The sequence below is a fragment of the Petaurus breviceps genome, unplaced genomic scaffold (assembly GCF_028583685.1).
Source record: "Petaurus breviceps papuanus isolate PSGF00001 unplaced genomic scaffold, PetGlider_PUasm1.0 38, whole genome shotgun sequence".
NCBI lineage: Eukaryota > Metazoa > Chordata > Mammalia > Diprotodontia > Petauridae > Petaurus > Petaurus breviceps.
The window spans coordinates 48,088,175-48,111,007 of NW_027186304.1; the positions used below are offsets into that span (position 1 = coordinate 48,088,175).

General features: G+C 34.3%; 2 protein-coding genes across 3 annotated transcripts in view; both read right to left on the bottom strand.

Annotated features, from left to right (window-relative positions):
* Positions 1-22,833, bottom strand: part of LOC138170484 (desmocollin-3-like) — a 375,256-nt gene that overhangs the window by 183,866 nt on the left and 168,557 nt on the right. The gene's annotated exons all lie outside the window — the stretch shown is intronic.
* DSC1 (desmocollin 1) overlaps positions 5,706-22,833 on the bottom strand; it is a 42,296-nt gene continuing 25,168 nt past the window's right edge. Inside the window, exons 12-17 of one of the 2 annotated variants that reach the window (XM_069099844.1) lie at positions 17,283-17,495; positions 16,499-16,744; positions 13,281-13,402; positions 9,529-9,786; positions 8,625-8,670; positions 8,318-8,540 (exon numbers count right to left, since the gene is read on the bottom strand). In XM_069099844.1, the coding sequence (XP_068955945.1) occupies positions 8,635-8,670; positions 9,529-9,786; positions 13,281-13,402; positions 16,499-16,744; positions 17,283-17,495 (875 nt within the window). In that variant the 3' untranslated portion in view covers positions 8,318-8,540; positions 8,625-8,634. Of the gene's footprint in view, positions 8,541-8,624; positions 8,671-9,528; positions 9,787-13,280; positions 13,403-16,498; positions 16,745-17,282; positions 17,496-22,833 lie in introns of both variants that reach the window. The other variant, XM_069099843.1, reaches the window with a different exon arrangement.

Consider the following 22,833-nt stretch of genomic DNA (forward strand, 5'->3'; position numbering starts at 1 on the left):
TACAATGTTTCTCTTGGTTCTGCTCATTTCACTCTTCACCATTTCATGTAAGTCTTTCCATACCTTTCTAAGATCATTGAGCTTATCATTTTTTATAGTACAGTAATATTCCATCACAACCATATAGCACAACTTGTATAAACATTCCCCAATTGATAGGAATATGTAATTTCCAGTTCTTTACCTCTACAAAGAGAGATTCTAAAAACATCCCATTCACATTCAAAGTTATAATCACTATTTCCCTCCCTCTTATTTTTACTCACGATTTTCTTTCTCAGTCTCTTTTTACCCAATCTTGTTACTTTATCTTGTCTTCCCACAACCTATCTCACCCACACCTCCAAGAATCCCCTTCACCTTCTCCTTCTACCCTTCCAATCTCAATCCATATACCACCTCCAAAAATCCCTTCCCCATCTTCTCCCCTTACCCTCCCCAATTTCAATCTACAGACCCCTCTAAAAGTCCTTTTCCACTACTTCTGAAGTATCAAAAATCAGTGTAGTAACTGAGTAGATATTTCTGGCTCCTCTGTAATGATGCTTTCATCACTATATCTTCAGACCCACTGGCCTATAGTCCAAATCTTGATCTGATGGATGACTCTGGCTAGTTAGTTATCACGATTTCTAGCACCTATAACCTAAGCAGTCTCTATAGGTAGTCTTCATTCCCTTAAAATCCCCACAACTGGAGAATTTGGCTGGATGTTTGTTTATTTGTTTTTTTCTTTTTTGGAGGAGGGAAGGTAGGGCAATTGGGGTTGTGACTTTCCCAGGATCATATGGCTAACTTTTTTGTGTGTGTTAAGTGTCTGAGGCTGTTCTCAGGTCCTCGACTCCAGGGTCGTGCTCTATTCACTGTGCCACCTAGCTGCCCCCTGGATTTCTTAAAACATTTCTTTTCTTGAAATTGGGACATCCTAGAAAAATCTGAAACATATGATCACCATGGTTATTGGGAATTAGAGATTAAAAAAAAGCAATTTAAGGTCATATTTTAGGTAACTTAAGAAAAGTAATTTGGAATCATCTTTTAAGTGACTCAAAACCATGGTATATGAGAATTGAAGAAACTAGGGATATGTAGTTAGAAAAATAGTTGATTTGGAAGAGAGAAGGGTATATAAGTATAATAATAATAATGGTAGTGTTTATTTAGTGCTTTTAAGATTTTCAAAGCACTTTACAAATATCTCGTCTGATCCTCTCAACTCTGTGAGGTGAGTGCTATTACTATCCCCCTTTTATAAATAAGGAAACTGAGGCAGACAGAGGTTAGGTGACTTTCCTAGGGTCACATCTGAGGCTGCATTTGAATTCATGTTTTCCTAACCCCAGGTCTACTCCTCTATATACTATGCTCCTAGCTGCTTCGGATGTCTGAAGTGTAGTTATATGGATAAGAGATTGCTTTTCTTGGCCTTAAAAGGACCAGAAAGGGAGGCAGATTAGTTCAATATGAAAAACCTCCTAACAATTAAAGTTGTCAAAAAAAAAAGTAGTAGATAGTGATTTCCCTGTTGCTGTAGGTGTACAAATTAAGTCATTATGTCAGCTTATTAGGACACATGCTTTTGATCAAGCTGGCATTTCATAGAGGAGATTTTAGGCCTAGGTATGGGTTGGGTTAGATGATGTTTTAAGATACCTTCTAACTTTAACATTCCATGATTCTGTGGGATGATTTCCTTTCTCCAGTTTGTGGTTTTGGCCAATTATATTCACTATAATATAACATGATATGCTTTAGAACTGAAAGCGATGTTGAAGATCCAGTTCCTAATGTAAAAAAAGTAATACTTATTTGTGAAGCAGGTTTTGACCATCAGATAAAATATAATCATGGGGAAAACTGGTCATTCTTTATAGATTTAATCTTTCACTCCTGAACACCACTTGAATATCTTGTTTTCCTTTTTATTTTCTGCCTTATTTCCCAATTAGAAACAGAAAAGCAGAAACAACTACAAGACAGAACTGGTTACCTAATAGGATGTAGCTGGTTTTAACAGGTCTTAACCACACCCTTGTGATACTTCAATGAACCACACCCATGACAAAGAAGGCATTAAAAAAATTATAGGGATAAACTAGCTCTGCAATTAAGGAGAGTCTGAAGCAAGATTGCACAATTAAAGCTGGTCTCTGATGGTACTACCCCTGGGTTAATTCTGAAAAATATTCTAAATTTAATTCAGATTTATTGGATAAATGATCAAGACTAGATAAATTGAATTTGCCAAATAATGGGGGTAATTTTCCTCGTTGGTGGTCAAGATGTGGTCAAAAAGATTAAGAATTTTTTTTCAATTAAATGATTGGAAAACAAAATAAATCAAGTTATCACTGTGTTTTAATCGACTATGGTAAAATCAGGCTTCATTAGGCCACCTTGTACAAAGTAATTTATATAGTGCTTTAATGTTTGCAAAGCATTTTACAAATATTATCTCATTTAATTCTAATAACAACCCTAGGGGTTATGATTATCCCCATTTTACTGAAGAGGAAACTGAGGCTGAGAGCAGTCATGTGACTTGGGTTACACAGTTACTAAGTGGTTGAGGCCAGGCCCATGATATAACAGAAGTGTATAAACATTCAGAGATAAAGGTAAAAATGAACTTTGAAAAAAAGAAAAACCAGTGTCTCTATACAGACAGGATTGGAATGGGGCAAGGGTTCAAATACTGAATATATACCAGTGGTTACAGACTTTCTATACAGTGACTCTAGTCTATTATTTTCATTATAAATTTAAATGGAAATCAAATATAAGCTTAAACTCCATAGTAATTGTTACTCTTCTCAATTAATATAATACAGGAAAATAAGTTTATTATTTTTTAACCTTTATAGATATAAACAAGTCACCTTTTTATAATTTAGCAGTACACTAAGAATCTATGCCTACCTTTAGATTATCCCTCAAAGTCAAGTAATGAACTATGTTTTCAGTAAAATCTTTTGGTTTTATTTGAATCATGTTATAGTTCAATGACTCTGACAATTCTGTTTTAGAAAGGATTCTTGTCTTTGTATGCTCAATACCTGGAACAGACCTTTGCATAGAATATGTGATTTTAATTTTTTAATTGAAATGATTGAATTTAGATATGGTTTTCTCATTCAACTGAGATTCTGTGAGGACTTTCACCCAAGGATGAAATCTGCTTTAGGAAACAGTGGGATTAATTAAATATATAAGATCACATGAAAAACATTTAGTTGGTTTCTATCCATGGTAAAACATGCTTTCTGAATAAAACACCTGAGACATTGCCTCCTTTTATGAAAATTTGTTTTTATTCAGTATTTATAAATCATTCCTTTAACTTAAGCTTGCAGGTATGTATTAGACAAGGATCATGGCAAACTTTTCATTTTGCTACTGTGGCCTGTAAGTGTCTCATTTCATGTCAATAAGGTTTTACTATTTAAGTCCCTAAAACATTCTTAAAAAATAGTTTTAAAAAATCACTATATTCACTTAAACTATACTTGACTTTCTACAATTTGCATGAGTCTTACAGCTACTTAATACTGCCTTCTCTTTATCCATGTCTTTTTTTTCATCATTCCCTATATCAATGAGAAAATATGTCTGTAGTCAACAGTCCAATGGCTTCCACAAATTTTTGTGGCTAACAAAAAGTGGTTAGAATGTGCAAGAACAGATATTTCCATGATTTATTAATCTCCTTGTCCAATTTTTATTTGTCTGATTATGTCTAGATTCTAAATATACTTTCTAGGCCCTTTTCTTTCTTTTTCTCTACCCCCCCCCTCAATTTAACAAACCCTAACATTAGAATTTGCTTCCCTTTTAGTAGTTATTAAAAGAACATTACCTAGAGTAATAATCTAAAACTTTTCTAACCACCATAAATATATTTTCTTCAAGAATTAAAAAAAATATTTCAAGTTATACAAAAATACCCATATTTAGTGAATGCAAAGGATTAAAAACCTTGAAGGGTTAATGAGGAATTTGGTATTCAGTGAAACTTAGTTATGATAATTACACTTAATTTTCATCTACTTCAATACTCCCACATAATTCTTCCCTATGAGTAAGAGATACTTGGGGATATGAAGCAGGGTGAGGATGTCTCTTGCTACAAATGTTTGTTGCTTTCCCATAGCCATGAAACTGTTCTGTGTACAGATATCCCTTTGAACTCAGTAGAAGTTGTACTTAAGAAAAAATTCACATGTAATTAGTAACAATGAGTCTACATGCTTTAAATAGTATCATAAACTTTAAGATACCATAACAAAATTAATTTGTTCCAACACCTTTTTAATGAAATTTTTAAAAATTCATTAATCATGAGGCTGACTCTGTATTGCCTCAAATTTTGACTAACTGTTTCACAAAGACTTTATATTGCCAATGTTCATTTTTTAACCACACACACACATATACACATACACACGTGCATACTCACATGACAATACCAATATTTGCTCCATAAATTGTGATTGTAGAGACCTAGAAGTAATAATTCTCTTAGGTCCCTGGTACCATGTAGGCCCTAATTTCCTAAATCAGTACTCTTCAGAATGGGTCCCACTGACCACTGGTAGTTCATAAAGATCCTCCTGATAATTTGTGAGCTTGTCTCTTGAGAAGGCCTGTGGCCTCATCCTGGCATTCTCATTAATTTGCTAAGGAAACTTAGCTAGATCATTTCATTTTTTTTTTGAAGGGGGAAAGGCAAGTCAATTAGGATTAAGTGACTTGCCCAAGGTCACACAGCTAGTTAAGTGTCAAGTGTCTGAGGCCAAATTTGAACTCAGGTCCTCCTGACTCCAGGGCCGGTGCTCTATTCACTTTGCCACTTAGTTTTTAGAGTGTTTTAGAGCCTTAGTTTTCTCATCTGTCAAAGAGGAGAGGTGTACTTAATGATTTCCAAAGTCCCTACAGGCTCTTGGAGTTTAAGTAGATTTATATTCTTGGATTCTGGATGTGTACCAATAAATTATGATATCCTCACTCTTTCACTTTTGTTTTTGTCGGGAGTGCCTAGCCTGATACCTGATACACAGTAGGTATTTAACACATGCTTACTGATTAATATTTCTCATTTCTCAAAATTACTTAGGCAGTGCCACTTTCATACTCACTGTTGTCATTTTTGCTAATGTCATTTTTCAAAATGGTCCTAAGACAGGTAAAATAGGATCAAGGGTTATTGTACTTTATAAAAGCCAGCCTGGACAAATATGTGCATTCTGAAACACAGTTTTGCCAATGGGTAAGTAATTATTTATGTTTATAGACTACTCCAGAATATTGATTTTATCATTTTGACATTTGGTGTTCCTCCCTTGCCATAGACTGTTAATTTAAGATAGACTAATTAAGATAGACTTTTCAGAAAGGTTGTGAATAAACCTTTGAAAGTGTACAACTTTTTGTAGGAAGAAAAAAAATCTTCCCCAAGGAAAAAAGAAAGGCACATAACATTAAAATTAAAACAAATTAGTAGAATGTAATCTGTCAATTTAAAAGAATTATTGACCATATTTTGCCTTTGAACAATATGCAAACATTCTCACTGATGTTATAATAGGATTTATATCTGTGAAAAGTTGTAAGTAACCTGAAATTTTAATTCTTGTTAAGAATTACATATGTATACCAAAATCACACTATGCTATTATATGTATAGGAAAAAAAATACTACAAAGAAAAGCAGAAAAAAAAGGTAAATTTATTGCAAAATACAGTTCTTCCTTCCCACCCTACCACTGGCTATTTACTCCCTTAAGTTCTGTTTTTAAGGACTAAAACACTAGAAGTACAGAAAATAATTCTTTGTATAGATTAATAAGTATTAGCTTATTAATTTATTGGACATCTTAAATTATGAAACTTCTGGCATATACACATTATAATTTCAATCATGGCACTGTCTTCAAAATCACATTATTTTTAACAGAATATAAATGATATGTCTGAGAGATACCAACTAATGATATCCAAGTCTTTTTTAAAACAATGAAAATCAACTCAGAACTCCTTTGTCTCCCAGACTTCTGCACAACTTTTTCCCCTGAATTTTAACGACTTTTCTCAGTTAAAGCAGAAATATATCTTCAAAACATAAAATTTTATTTTTCCATACGTGAAAGTCAGCAAGCTAGAGTGGATAATAAACTTGAAGTCAGGAAGATCTAAGTTCAAATCTGATCTCTGACATTTACTATAAGCACAAGAGATATAACCTCCTTGAACCTCTATGACAGTGAGTTAGAGATGAACTGAGATCTGCCTTGCTGGAGGGAGCTTCCACACCACCAAAATCATCAGCCTTTTATGCAATGATGATTAAACACATACTTTCAATCTTGTTCCTTCCCTAAGACAGCTCTGAGGACAGTGTAGTATAGAAAGTAAAGCTGGGAATAACTTCATGGTGCAGCAGCTACCTGTTTCTCTTCCCTCAGAAAGCATTCTCCACAAAACTCCATGAGAATAACTTTTCATGTTGCTAATTAACCCTCATCACATTCCTGCCAGTACTACATCTTTCCTGTGCAAAGTTACTGTGCAAATCAGATACAGAAGTACCTTTGGAAATGTCTTCAGTGTAAGAAGTCAGTTTTATTCATGTCATTTATTATATCTTACTTTTGTTATTTAAAAATGTTATTTCACATGCAACATATGTATAACATTTAAAACATATGTAAGACATTGAGTATATATAGTATGAACAGTAGGGGAAATATATTGATTTCTCTCTATTGCTCCAATATCCACTTTCATTTTAAGGAACACATAAACTGGAAATGACCACTGAGGAGAAAATAAGGCCACGGAAACAAAAAGCCCAACCAGGCACCCTAGTCACTATCTAACCAATCACTTGACAACGAGACACCTTATTTTTCTGGATAGAAAACCATCTCCATGACATTTGTCATTTTTATCTATAGATATTTCAAGTCTAATGATAAAATTTCTTAGCAAATTATTTGTTTAAAATAACTCTGCTCTTTTCTGGACTGATGTATAATTGAGAAGTTTAAATTTTTTTTAAATATTCACTTGAATTATTTTACATATATGTCAGTTTTAAATTTTTTTCATTTTCTGCAAAACTTTAAAATTGATTTGTTTTCATTTCTCCGACTGTAATAAAAAAATTTTAATAGTCCCAATATCCTTTTTTTGCATTTGCCATCTTGTTTTGCATTTACACAATGCCTTGTAAACAGAAGGATTGAATAAATTACCCATACCATATTCTAATGACAGAAATTGAGTTGTGAAAATGGGGAATTATCACTTATTTTAGGTAAACTCAGCTCTCTGGGGTAAAATGCTTGAAGCTGACCTTTAATTCTAATCCAAAGAATCCACCAAGGAATACTGGCAGTTATTGGGTAAGGGATAGAGCCTGTGATTTCATTGGTATAAAGAACTCTCTGGAGAGAAACTCCCTCCACTGTGCATCTAGGTACACTTTCTCTATAGTACATAGTCTTAGAGAGTTGCCTAGGGCACTGAGAGAGAAGCTGAGGATCACCCAGCACGTATATGTCAGAGGTGAAACTTGAACCCAGATCTTCTTGTTGCCAGGATAGCTCCAATATTCCTCTCTTCTTTCTCAACTTCCTATCTTCTTGGATATTAAAATTCTTACATTTCTATTCATTAAATCAGAGTGAAAGAATTCACTAATAATCAAACAAGCTTAAAATTTCACATTGCGTTATCCTTGACAATCTATTCATTTCCCAGGAATCTCTATTCATAGAAAAGATACATAGTGTAAAATATTCCAAGTGGATCATCACTTGCTTATTCTGTATTAAAGTATAGGAAAGGAAGACAATGTGTTGTGTAAAATAAAAAAGGAAATAATGGATAACCTTTTAAAATGAAAACTACTGAGTCAGACCATGATGAAATTTACCTTTTGTAGAGGGAGATGAGGGAGAGCTACAGAGATACTGGAAGATAGATGTATAGATAGATGTGAGCAGAGAGAGAAAGAGGGAGAGAGAGTGAAAAGATTCTGACAAAAAAAAATTGCAACTTAACAATCCCTATGAAAAACTCTTAAAGAGTTATTTACAATCATCAACCAGGATCATAAGATTCAGAGGTGGAAAGGATCAACTCCAAACCCCTCATTTTGCAAATGAGGAAACTGAGGCCCAGAGAAGTTATGGCTTAATAATACTACGATTAGCTCACACTTAGAAATTGCAAAACACTTTACAGACATTTGATTTCACTGGTCTCCTAAAGGTAGCATGGGCTAGTAAGTAACAATCAGGTTTTGAACCAAGTCATCTGACTCCAAACTGCCTCCCACTTTATTTCTTTATGCATGTCTTTGCTAATGTCCTAAATTTGGGTTCCAGATGATCTAAAAACTCAAGTCCCTCTTCATCCTGCCGATCACTGCAACAGCCTACAGAGCCAGCTACGGATCCTTTTCCTTCATAGTTATATGAAAGGACATAGTCTTTAGAATACTTATGCTCTTCATCCTGCCCACAGTGATACACCTTCTGTAGACGAAAAAAAAACACATTTTATTATTATTTTTTAAAAACACCTAAACATATTCACATAAAAAAATTTCTTTGATTTACCTTTTATTGTTTAATTTTTAATCAGAGTGTGTCCTCTAATGGATTCCTACATATAAAAAATGCACATGATTGGTCTAAATTATATTCATACTTTAAATAAATATTTAGCAAATAAATGTTTCTAGTGATTTACACAAGTATAAATTTAATTATATATCTATTATAAAAGCTAGCTTGCATTTTTCCAATCAAACCCACGAATATTTGAGGTTTTTATTTGTCTGCTAACTAAATGCTTCACATATTCAGGGCAGGTTATGTGTTCTTTGAAGTTACATGGAGCTACAGAACTATATTATTTGAATACTTTAAACTGGATAATATTTACAGTTGGTGATAAACTTGGACATTAGTCAAAATGAAAAGTGGAGAATCAAAATAATCTTGTCATTAACCATCTAGCTGATATCATTAGCTGATGTCAAATGTTCCAAGTTCCCCATCCATCACCTAATGCAATTGATAGCCACATATATTTTGTGCTTTAGTGTTAGATGCTTATCCTAAATGCATCACACATATTTAAAATTTACGATAAATTTACAATAGGGTCATCACTATGTAAACTTATTTAATTTCATGTAATTGACAGTATTAAAGCAAGAAAGATGTCAACTGTTTATTCCTCACTAACACATATTATTGCACATAGTTACACTGGATACCTTTGTATAACACCACTTTAAAAAGTGATTCTAAAAGAATTTAAGATAAATCAAGGAAACCACAAGTCATGAACTGTAAAATCAGATGAAACTGTGGCAAAATGTTGTTTAGAGTAACAGGATGACCAGAAACATCAAACTCATTGAAATTTGTTATATGGATGATCACATTATGAAGTCACACACACACACACACACACACACACACACAATAGGAACTTGGAATAATAGGCTCTTACTTCACCAAGGCGAGGTTGTGTAAAACTATGCCAGTCAGTATAGGCGTATCTCCCGGTATCCACCAGTCCCTGTCCTGATCCTTTATACGATTCCAGTGTCTGATGTCCTCCACTCTTGGTTGATTCCAAGGTGTAACCTTTTACCATTTCAAAACTTTGTTGTCCACCAGTTTTGGTCCCCTGTCCACTAAGTGTCCCAGTGCAGATAATTGGCTCACAGGGGTTTGCAGTCTGCGTGGGGAGTCTAATATTTGCTTCCTAAAGATAACATTTTTTAACAATATAAAATAATAGTTAATAGTTTGTTTTGATATTTCATATCCAACAATCTAAAATCATGAGATTCAGAAGTTACTTAGTTTTTTTTGTTTAAAATCCTAATGTGAAATGAAAACAATTAAGCGAGGACCCTTTAAAATGTCAAATATGATGACTATTTGTGAACATAAAAGGCCTAAATTGCACAATAAAAGAACAATTTGGCATTTTATTGTTATTTCCATAGATTTAAAGGATTTTGTACTATGTATATAAGAGGCAAAGATGTTTATTTGAGGTTAAATTATTATTCCAAAAAATATACTGCGTCACATGACCAACAAGAAGGTAGAATGGAAGCTTTATCTAATGTCTTCCATGTAAAACCTCAAAATAAAATAACTAATGGCAGACAATATAGTAATTACAGCAGATTCCATAAGACAAGAAGGCAGAAAATTCCACTCCCACACAAGGTTAAAAGAAAAAAAAATTAACACCAGAAACTTTTAGCATAAAGAGCTTTCACTCAGTGACACTCTCCCAGACAAATCTATATACCTACTATAGTAAACACAACTTACCTCTTTAGTTTTGTTACTTAGGGACCTGGATGTAAGACTGTCCCATGACTGTGGTTTATCTGCCTAAAATACCTCCCCCATCCCACAAGAAGCAATAGACATTCATTTCCCCTAGCCATGTAAGGCAAAGGAATACAGGGGAATGAAGGCATAACTTGAAGTGACAGCACCCAGTACTATAGGCTAGAGAGGAGCAGCATTGACCCTAATGAAAAAAGGACTGGAAAATCACATGGGGCCAATCCTCTCTTCCATGAGGCTATTCATGGTAGCGACCCCAGCAGATAACCCCATATTGCCTAACGTAAAGAAGCTGAAGTTTTTCAGGAGTCCACTCTTTGCAATAGTGGAAGGAGAGGACCAAAGAGGAAAATGAAAGGAAAATATAAGAAAAAGACTTAACATAAATTTTGAAAGACCATACCTCAATAAAAGTCAAGAAGATAAACAGATTAACCACAAAAAAGGACCACAAATATAAAAGCAAGAAAAAAAAACTCAAAAAGGAAATAAAATGCTTCAAACAAATACTATAAATATGGAAGAAGGAAAATTATTGCTACTTAAAAAAAAACCAGAATCTTGTGAACTCAGAACTGCATCAATTCAGAGATGGAAAGGATCTCAGCAGCTATCTATTCTAACCAGTAATTACCTAACAAGTACTTTAAAGCCTTTGTGAGGTACAAACCACCATTTCCTTCCACTGAACTTCTATACAGTTCTAATTACATCATTACATCAAGCCTAACTTCTATTTTTGTGATTTCTATTCATTTCTCCAGGTTCTGCCCTCTGGGTTGGCCAAACAAAGCAAACCTAATCCTCTTCCAACCAGAAGAGCCTAAAAGTAATTGAAGAAAACTATCACTTTTACCAGAATCTTCTCTTTTCTGGCTAAACAATCCTAAGTACTTTAGGTCTTCACTTAAGCTTCTATTTTGAATGACTTGCTAATTATAGCCTTGGGCAATCCACTTCATCCTGCTCTTTCTCTCCATTTCCTGCCCTACTAAGCTTTGTTGGAGACTAAGAAATCAAAATGATTGAAACAATGATAAGTTTATACTGCACTACATCAAGGGGGCCCCTCACTGCTGTTTGGCCATCCTCCTACCCTATTTACAGATTTGCTATCTCATTCTCCACAGTGACTGTTCCAAAATTGTTCCCCTACTTTTAAATCTTCAATTTCACTATAGCCTTTCCCAGAGTAATAGCAGGCAGCCTAGGCTTCTAGTGCTAAGTAGCCTTCTAGTCCTAATCAGTGATCCTGGTAAGAACATTTATTTGGCAGGTACACATAGGGTGTATTACACTTTGGGAGAGTCTAGAAAATTGTCAGGAAGTTATTGCAATAATCCAACAGTGAGCTAAATTTAAATATATTAATACCTCTAAACCTCAAGTGGTTTATTCATCTGAATAGTTTTTTAACTAGAGAGGAAGCATGGCTTGTTGGATGGAAGGCTGAACTTACAGTCTAAGAGAACCGAGTTCTAGTCCTGTCTCTGACACATCTTCATAGTGCACCATCCTGGTAGAAAGTCACTTAACCTTTCAGTGCCTTATAACTCAAAGTTACGGATTAATTTTCTCTTCTCTTCTTCACAAGTCTTCAATCACTCCCTTTCCTTCTCTAATCTTAAATCTCTCTTTATCTCCTGGATCCTTCCATGATCCCTATAAGCTTGGCTGGGGGGGGGGGAAGAAGGGAGGGAGAAAACACTTCAAATGACTATACAGTTCCCTTAAGCTATCCTCCTGTTCTTTATCACAATCTATTTTAAAAATTATCAACAGTCATTGCCATAACTTCCCTACATCTCACTCTTCATCCTTTCACAATCTGACTTCTGACCTTATTAATCAATTAAAATTGCTCTTTCCAAGTGATTTTTTCTAATCTCTTATTTTCTAAATTATTGGATTTTTTTCCCACTACTCACTATTACTCTTGACCTTTCTGTAGTATTTGACATTGTTGACCATCTCATTTCCTTTATAATATCTCTTTTTTTTGTTGATTCCACTTGAGTATTATGTTCCCACTTCCACTTGAGTATGTGTTGTCCAAAGTAAAATATATAAACATATACATGTATATATATGAATATATGTATATGTGTGTATATCAAGCTAAATGAAAATTAGATCATATGTTCTTTTAGATTATTCAAATAACTTCTCCCCTCCATAATAATGGTTAAGCGAGAGTTGGAATATATATGTATCTGTGTATATGTATGTGTGTGTATATATATATTTTAAAATCTTATACATCATAATATAAATTATATATCCTGTATATTATATTTATACATACATACACATACCCTGATATGAATATTTATGTGTGTATATACATACATATATAGCTAAATATACATAGATTACATACATAATAATACATATTTATATAATGTCTTAAGTCTTACAAAGCATTTTATATTTAGGATCTCATTTGAACCTTGCAATAATCATATGAGTTAGATAGTACGTATTATTTTCATTTTACAAATAAAATGAGGAAAGCCTCTTTGAAGCACATAGCAGATGTGACTAGCCCATATCTGAACCTTTAGTATAAGAGTCAGGATTAGAAGCTAAATCTCTCATGATTCCAAGTCCATAACTCTTTTCATTAATCTATACTGTCATTCAGTTAAAGCCACATTCTTCCACTAACTATTTACTTCAATTGCAACTATGTGTGTGGGGGAGTAGGGTGGAGGGGAAACCCAATAATTTTCTCTTAATGCCCTATGTTCCTGAAGAATTGAGCCAAGTATCATGTTTATATAATCAATAAAGAAGAAAATATGAACTATGAAAGGAGATCATTGAATATCACCTTGAAATTTATCATACAATCAAAAACAACTCCCCAAAAATATCTAAAATGTTTACCGTCACTTCTTCTCCTGGGGCTTCTGTGTTTGATACAATTAAATTCTGTTGAGCTATATCTTCTGGAAAGCATTTTTGTACTGTCTTCTTAGTGGTAACACAGAAACACGTAAACAGGGCACCTAAAACAAAGTACTTGAGTGAAACCTCCCATTTGTTTTATTGAAACGTCTTCTTCTGGGGATACCCCCAAGATTCTTAGTTTATTGATAGAACTGTGGATTCTTCTCAAGAACTTTGCTACCTCTTACAATTTAAAAAAATAAAACAAAACAAAATCTCCTGCTGCTGTTGTAGACACGTTAGGAAAGAGAGTCATGAACTTTGTAAAAAGATGTTACCAAATTAATTCATGTATTTTAGTTTCTATATCTAAGTAAAACAATGACTTTGTCACATAACTAAAATAACATTAGAAAATTAAATAAAAAATATAGAATTAGATCATGGATTCATTCATACTCTTCATTGGCAATGTACCCAATTAGATCCTTGACAAAATATATGACAAAACAAACTAATAAGCACCGAAGCCAAGAAACAAGAGAAATGTTGGCTTCTAAGCCCAAGTGATGTTTTATGGACAGCTTACAGGCCATACTTTGATGCCACGAAGTTAAAAGAACAATAGTAAGCCACCCAGTATATAATTTTTTCTAGGGAGATTCATGAGAAAACAAGGGAGGAAAAATGACATAGGGAAAGGAATACAGGAGTTCTGATTGGTACTATTAGAAGTATCCACAAAAACAATATCACAGATTTTCCATAGAGTTAGACTGTATCCAGCTCTTGAGTTATTTTCAGAAATTGAAACCATCTCTTCTCTATAATTTTCCTTTGAGAAGGAGACATACCCAAGGTCACGTAGGTGATAGTAAGCAGAAGAGATGAAATTGGATTCCAAGTCCTCCAACCTCGACTCCATCCTCCACCCCCTCCCTGCCCCATTATCACATGTTCCCTTTGGGGAGCATTTGGGGTAGAAGAACTATCTCCACCATTTGCTTCATCATCCAGGTCTCTCCCTCTCCTACTTCCTATTGTACCCTTAAACTCCTTCCCATTTCTCCAAGTTCTCAGCTAGTTGAAAGTATTTAAAAATAAAATTAATTTTTTTAAAAAATAAAATGCTCCAAAAGTCTGGGAGATATGTTTTCAACTGTTTTGGTCTACAGCTATATAGAGAAATGGAAACAATTATACGCTTTGAAGGTTTTCATTACATCAAACTAATCTATCACTGGTTTAAATAGTAATAGCTGACTTTACATTGGGCTTTAAAGTTTGTGAAATGCTTTATAAATACATTATTTGATACTATATGTCAACTCTACCTTATGAGGACCCTATGAAACAGGCACTACAAGTTATCTCCATTTTATAAATGAGAAAATTGTGGCCTAGAGAAATCAATTAAATCACTTTCCAGGATTACACAGCTAATAAGTGTTGGAGCCTGGCTTTAAACTCAGATCTTCCTAGTTCCAAATCCAGGATCTTCTCCACTACTCGATGCTACTACCTCAAAAACAAACCATAAGTTCAAAACATAATGATTAAGAAATAGAGCAATTAAACAAAAGCAAATATAGACACGATCTGAATATCCAACTTCACCATAAAACTCCTTGGAGGAGCTATCTTCTATTTCTTTTCCACTTTCCCACCTCCCTCTCCAACATCCATCAATTATATTTCCACTGCATACAAGAAATGAAACAGCATAAGGGAGAATGAGGCACATTGAATGAAGACTATCTGAAGCCCTGTCCAGTTGCTGCACAGCATCCTTTCACAATGAAGAAGCCTCGGCCTCAAGGCCACATTCACTCAAATGGCTCCACTTGAGGACTTAGAGAGCCATGTGCGGCCTCAAGGCCGCAGGTTCCCCACCCCTGGAACCTTGAAATGATTTCCTGAACAGTAGCTTTACTTCAAGGTGCATGACTTCTACCCAGTTAGAGTGACACTATTTAAAGCAGGAGTTGCTATATTCAAAGGGGACCACATGATAAGATATCTATATTTTTCAAGGTACATAAATTTAATTTATTGCATTAAGCTTTAGTTACAATTGCTAATAACCTGAGTGAACCACCAAGGCACCCAGAGGTAGTAAGTTACATGACAATAGTGGGTAACTGGAGGTTAGTATCTACTGGCCTATGTATGCTCTCTAATTAGGCTAAGGGCATGCTAATAGTCTTAGGTGGGCTCTAGGGTCAAGTAAGATGCATTTGGCTGATGGGGCAGCTCTAGAGTCATGCCAATTGGAGTGACTGATGGGGCACCTGTTAGATGTTGGAAGTTTAAATATTCAAATGTAAAAGACTCAATTCACAGTCAGCATGGAGCAGTGGAAAGAGAATGGAATTTGAAGCCAGAAAACCTGGATTCCAGCCTATTACTCCTTGTGCAACTATAGGCAAGTGACGACCACTCTGGACTTCAGTTTCCTCACATATAAAGTGAAGATTGAACTAGATCACCTCCCTTCCAGATTTAAATCTATAATTCTATGATCCCATAGCAGAGTAGTGAGCCACAGTAAACATAGACTCTGGCATTTAATTTTATTTTAAGAAAATTACTACTTCATATCTGAATAGCTATAGATGGCAAATTGTCACATCTTTCTGAATTAATTGGTGAGTTATAATTTTCATTTTCCAGACCAATGTTCTAGTGCAGGATCAGCCAACTAAAACAGAAGCATAACTCTATGGATAGTCAAACATAGGTTTAAGTAACATCCTCAGGAATGTATCTTCCTTTTTTTCCCCTTAAGGAGGACAATGAGTAACCCTAAGGCCATGGCCAGGAGGTAATCTATATGACTTTTACAGAAACAGTCCTAGGCAGCTACAAAATGAGGTGTACTTCTTTTTTGGTAGAGTGGTGTACAGATAATCCCCAAACATGACAGTCAGAACTATCTGACACTTCAGACTAAGAAAAAATAATGGTAGATTTATATTAAGTTATCCTCCACCCACCTCCCTCAAGTATTGCCTGACCCTAAGTTTCCTCATCTATAAAGTGAGAGGATTGTCCAGCATGAAATCTAAGTCCCCATCTAGTTTTGTAATTCTATTTCTTTAGAAGTTCATAAATTGGGTGACATTATGAAAAGGTATTGATGATCACCAAAAAAAAAAAAACAAACCCACATTTAATTTAATTTGAGGAAATACAAGGTAAATAATTATACTTACACAGCAGCAGTGCAGAACCCAGAACCATGGAAAGGATAGCCCATTTTCCAAGATGTATATTTGAAGGTTCTATATCTCTCACCCGACTTCCAGGATTCATCTTACAATCACTTGGTAAAGTACAATCACACAATCTGACTTGTAAGTGAGATAATTCACTAAGGCCATGCCGATCTTGTACTCTAAGGGGCACTGAATAAATATCACTCTTGAGACCTTCCTTTGGATGAATTATTGCAGATGTATCTGGGAGAAGAGAAGTGTTGACATAATATTAACAAGACCTTTCAATGCAAGTTATTAACCAATTTTTGTATTTTGATAGAAGTTCTTAGGCAAAAAGAAAAGACAAGTGGGTATTTTTATTTGGGATTACTTGTTTATTTTAAGGATAAAAGAAACAACATTCTCCCTTAACTTTTAGAGAAAAGCTCAGTCTCTATCTGATGTTAGTATTGAAACATTTGCAAAACAAACAAACTACATATTCCTATATGAACATCAACACTTTTGTTCTTCAAAACCTTATTCATTAAAGAATTGGCAGAGTAGGGAAGTATAGACAGCTTTGTAAATAACACACGTTTATCTTTTCATAATATCTGAGATTGCCACTCATTAACACTATGACCTTCCACAAAAATAACCCAATCTCTTTGTGACAATGTGGGGAGAGAATGGCTCAACTGACTCATACCAATGAATGCCAACTACTTTCATTACAATAAGAAAAGACAAGGATTTTAGTGAATTGCAAGTGGAAATATTTCACATCTCTACATACCAGATTTTTTTCGTATTGTCCAAAGTTTACTAGACTGATTATCCAATATAAATTCAAAAGGTGGACCATTTGCTGGTCCATCATGATCCACAGCTTCTATCGTGCCGCCTTCATCCCCATGACGGCAAATTGTCACTTCTTTCTGAATTACTGGTGGATTATCATTTTCATCTTCCAGACGTACTACCAATGTTCCAGTGCATGATCTGCCATCTAAAAAAGGAGCATAGTAACTCTTAGAAGGAAAACTGATCGGCGTCAACTCATTATTATTACGTTAAATGAACAGATCTGCAATTAAGATAGCGAGATGGCACAATGAGGGGGAAACCACTGGGCCTAGAGTCAGGAAGACCTAAATGCAACTCCATCCTCAGAAATTTACGATTTGCCTCAATTTCCTCAACTGTAAAATGTGAATAATACTCCTAGAGTTGTAAGGATCCAATGAGATAATATTCATAAGTTGCTTAGCTCAGTGCCTGGTAGATAGTAGGTACCATAAAAAACTATAATAATATAATTATCATCATCATTATTATTAACCTCTGACACTCATTATTAACACTATGACCTTCCACAAAAATAACCTAATCTCTTTGTGACTTAATCTGGGGAGAGAATGGCTCAACTGACTCAACAGAGAAAAGACCAGTCCACCTTAAAGGTCTTTGTTGATGCTAAGAGCAAAAACCTTACTCATTAAGTGCCTAAAAATTAATGTCAGTTCGATGTGAATTCAAAATTACTTTTTAATTGTTTTTCTCATATCATTAAATTGGCAATATTTACCCTGTTTTAAGTATGTTTTATTGTTGATATGACTGTTGATAATGCTGAATTTATAACAAATTTGAAATGAGGAGATTGCACTAAATCATCTAAAGCTCCTTTACTGATCCAAATCTATTGTCTGGGAATATATTCTTTGTTTATACTTCGAATATCTATCTGGCTAAGAGAGCTGAACTGGATCAAAGGCCATTGACAAAATTACTTACATATAACAATAGAGAGTAAACCTTCTCATGTTCATTTGTGATCAAAACATAAATTAACTAGCCCTTAGTTTGGGGAATTGAACAAATGAAGGTACAACTGATTAACTTCCTTGGTTGGAAAATCACCATCTATTCATCATCTACATATATACATATGTAATAATACAGATATTATTTTGAATAAATTATTAAAGCCATTGCTTTAAATTATATGTCCATATTCGGGTTGATAGAATCTCACAATCAAACTCATACAAGGAAATATTTAGAAAATATTTCATATTTAAGAAAATAACAAGTCTTATTTTCTTTATGACTTTAATCAATGAAATAGCAGGAAACCACTATACCTATTTAAAATATTTTTCTGTTCAAATATATTTTAAAGTGTTTAGGGAAAAAAAGGGCCTCTACTCCTTTAAAAACAAGTCTATGCCAATGGTTTATGACAGGCTATGTAACTACCAAGTGTTACCTCACAGGATAAGGAAAAGTATTTGGAAAATCTTAAAGCAATGTATAAGTATTGACAGAAGTTAATAAAAAAAAAATAGACTATATGAAGATGTACCTAGACTACAAAGGAAAGAGAGCTAGGTGAGAGATAGAGGAAGAAGCCTTCTGATTGGACTTGGACTGGGAGAGCCATTCCAATGCTAATGTACATATAGTTTTATATTTACATAATCATTTGCTTTTATCCAACTCTAGGTAGGGCTTGGATTAAATGACCTTCCAAATCTGAGATTTCCTTCCTGAAAGGCACTATAATAGCACCTGAAGGGCAAAGGCTATCTTCTCTACATGTATGATCCTCAACTCTACCTATCTAGTCCTAATTTCACTCCTGAGTTCTAGTCCTACAATAGCAATGGCCTGATGAACATCTATACCTGGATGATTTGTGGACATAGCAAACTCACTATGATATTTCCTCCTAAACCTGGCCATCGGCCTCAAGCTGGTGCAGTGGATAGCGTGCTGGTCCTGGGGTCTGGAAGGTCTGAGTTCAAATACAGTCTCAAATACTTACTAGCTGTTTGACTCTGGGTGAGTCACTTAACCTCTGTCTACCTTAATTTACTCAACTGTAAAATGGAGATCATAATACCCACCAGAGTTGTGAGGATCAGATGAGGTATTTATAAAGTTCTTAGTACAGTGCCTGGCATGTAATCATTCTTGCTTCCTTCTTTTTAAGATTTATTTTCCCATCTCTCTCTCTCTCTCTCTCTCTCTCTCTCTCTCTCTCTCTCTCTCTCGTTCTCTCTCTCTCTCTCAGCCCTTTAAACCACTAAAGGGTTAAAAGATTTTTATACATCCCATATTTTATGAAATCATTCTTCTTTTCAAGACTGTGCTCCACTTGTTATGAAATTTTTGGCTCTAGGCCTCAGATAGTCCGGTATCTTAAAAGTATATGTTTAATGTGCACATGACAACAGTGATAAGTAATTTTGATCTCATATTTGAACGATGGAAAGAGAGACATATTAAAAAAAATTACTTGACAAGAAGTTGCAATTATGGTTATGTTTACCACTCACTAAAATTGAGCATTTGATCATTATTTAAATTGTAATTTTGTGTATTGTGCCACATTAACTTGAGATGAGGTGATAAAAAACATGAATGTCATCAGTAAAAGTCAAAACCCCAAACTTTATTGTAATAAATAATAAAACAAGCAGAGTAATAAATAAATAAACCCTTAGATGCAATGATGATTTAAAAGGACATTTTCATGAAAATTCATAGGGGAACCCTATCAAATATATTAATCATGAGCTGCATGGTAACATAACCTAAGTCTTATAATATTGATCTTTCTTATGAATTTTCATGTCCTCTCTTTTGGTATACTTTTCTATGTGCTAATATATATTAGTGAAATTATAAAAGTACCAAATATAAACACAAGTATATGTGAATGTGCTTTAGATAGAAGTTATGAAGTAGATTGAATACGCTTAACTTGTTGCAAGAGAAATCAAAAGTAAAATTTAGATATTTTTAAAATTCACAATTATATTCAAGTCTTTAAATCTATATTGGCCCTGATTTGGTGAAATTGCTCAAAGATGTAAGTGAGAATTTTGAATACTTTAAAAGAAATTATATTTTTAAACTACATTAAAATTTAATTTTATATCTCATATTCATGTCACAGTATAATGATAAATCAGTATATCTCATGGATCCATAAATCACGCACTACTTTTAAAAGTCAAGTTCATTATATAAACAGCGACCCCAGAAAAAATATTTTCCAAGGGTCTGAATACCCTGGGACAGCCCCTGTTTTTGTACATAGTAAGTGCTTAAAAATATTTGTTGAAATATATAAGTTCAGGGATTTTTTCTCCTTGTCTTGTTAAAAAGGATTCAGGAGCCATAGAAGAATTATAGTTTGTTCCAGGACACCTTGGATTATTATAAATCAATAAGAACCCCTAGAAAGACAATCATAACAAAGCTATATCTACCCCTCAATATTACCTGCCCAGAAAAAAGAAGTAGACAACCGTTAGTGGCTCCAGATCACAACAATTAAAGTTTAAGAAATATGGTATGCAATGACTATGATAAAAAAAAATACAAAAGAGTGGCGAAGTCCTAAAAAATTGTACTGTTATACTGGATCTGGGTGAGCTAGTGTAGGCAACAAATGCTAAATACAACCAAGAGGGGCTGTTTTCTTCATTTGGGGGGCAAGAGAAAGATCAAAAGAGTAATAAGATTCAGGTATATAACATGCTCTTGTGCAAGGCTCAAGATAGAGGCAATGATGGTAAAGGATGTCATCAAAGGATGATAAAAGAGACAATAGGCTTATGTATCTCTTATTTAACTTTTGTTTCACAAGAAGAATGCTTTTTAGTGAGAGAATAGGAGTACAGAAATGGTTCTAACAGAAAGTCCAAGACAAGTAAGGAGAAAAGAGAGCACGTAGCTGCTTTAATGAAGTTCGATCACCAGGGCCACATGAGTACAGGCCAGAGAACTAAGATAATTGACACATAGTAGCAGTTGTAGTAGCAGCTGCTGCGGCTGCTGATACTTATATAGAACTTCAAAATAGACACATTTCTTGCCAAGCCACTTTCCATGATCTTTGAAAAACAAAGGAGAATTGGAGAGATACTACAGGGCTGTAGAAAGGTGAAAGAAAGATTTTCTAGGAAGGCAAAGAACATGAAGTCTTCAGACTATCTAGGCTTATAAGCACAAACTTGATTCCTGGGGTGGGGTTTGGGGCGGGGGGGGGGGAGGTTCAAAATAAAAGGGAAAATACTCAAATTTCTTCTTCAAAAGCTTCTCCAAAAGCAAGTCAGGCCAGATTATCTTCCTTTCCTTTTCTGACTTGGTTTGTGGTGCATATGGATAAAGAGAATATTTTAGATATAATTTGCCTAGATTTCAGCAATATATCTGGCAAAATTTCTTTATTCTAATCCTTAGGAAAAGATAGAAGGATGTAGACTAGATTAAGATAGTACAGTAAGGTGGAATTAGTTTGAATGACCAATAAGTAGTGATTAATTAGTGATCAAATGACATGGTGGAGGGTAATTTCTGGTGGAATATTCCAGGTCTCTTCTTGTTCCTGTGCTGCTCAACACTTTACAAATACTTAGTTTAAGTCATTAACAACATGCTTATAAATTTTACAGATTACACAAAGTTGTGAGTCAAAGGTAACATGCTGAATAACAGCAACCAAAAAATATTTCTTTGAACAAAGAATGGGCCAAATGAAAAAGACTAATTTTAAAAGGGATAAATATAAACACCTATATTTGGGTTCAACAGATAAATTACAAAATTCTGTGTGCGTGTGTGTGTGTGTTTGTGAGAGACAGACAGACAGATAGATATACTCATGGTTATATAACAATTTGTATGAAAAAAATCTGGGGGCTTTAGTAGGCTATATGTGCAATATGAGTCTACAGAATGACATGATAGCTAAAAAAGGGGCTAAAAACAATTTTAGGTTCCATTAAGAGTGTCATACTACTTATGATGAGAAATATGATCATCTCTACCTTGATCAGATCACATGTGGGGTACTATGTTCAGTTTGAGTCAATAATATCTTAGGAAGAACATTGGTGATTTTCCAAAGTAAAGAGAGTAGAATGATAAAGGAACTAGACCTTGCTATACAACAATCAATTGAAGAAATTAGGGATATATGGCTTAGAAAAGAGAAACCTTAAGAGGTACATGACAACTACCTTTAAATCCTAGAAGATGGGGCAGCTAGGTAGAGCAGTGGATAGAGCACAGGAGGACCTTAGGTCAAATCTGGCCTCTGACACTTGACACTTAATAGCTGTGTGATTCTGGGCAAGTCACTTAACCCCAGTTGCCTCGCCCCCTCTCCCCCAAAAAATACTAGAAATAAGGTTGTCGAATAATAATAACTCACAAATTCTATAATGATTTAAGATTTAGGAAACATTTTTTCTTGCAACAATGGTATGAGATTGGTCAGAGAAGTGTTATTATTCCAATTTTAAAGATAAGGAAATTGAATCTCAAAG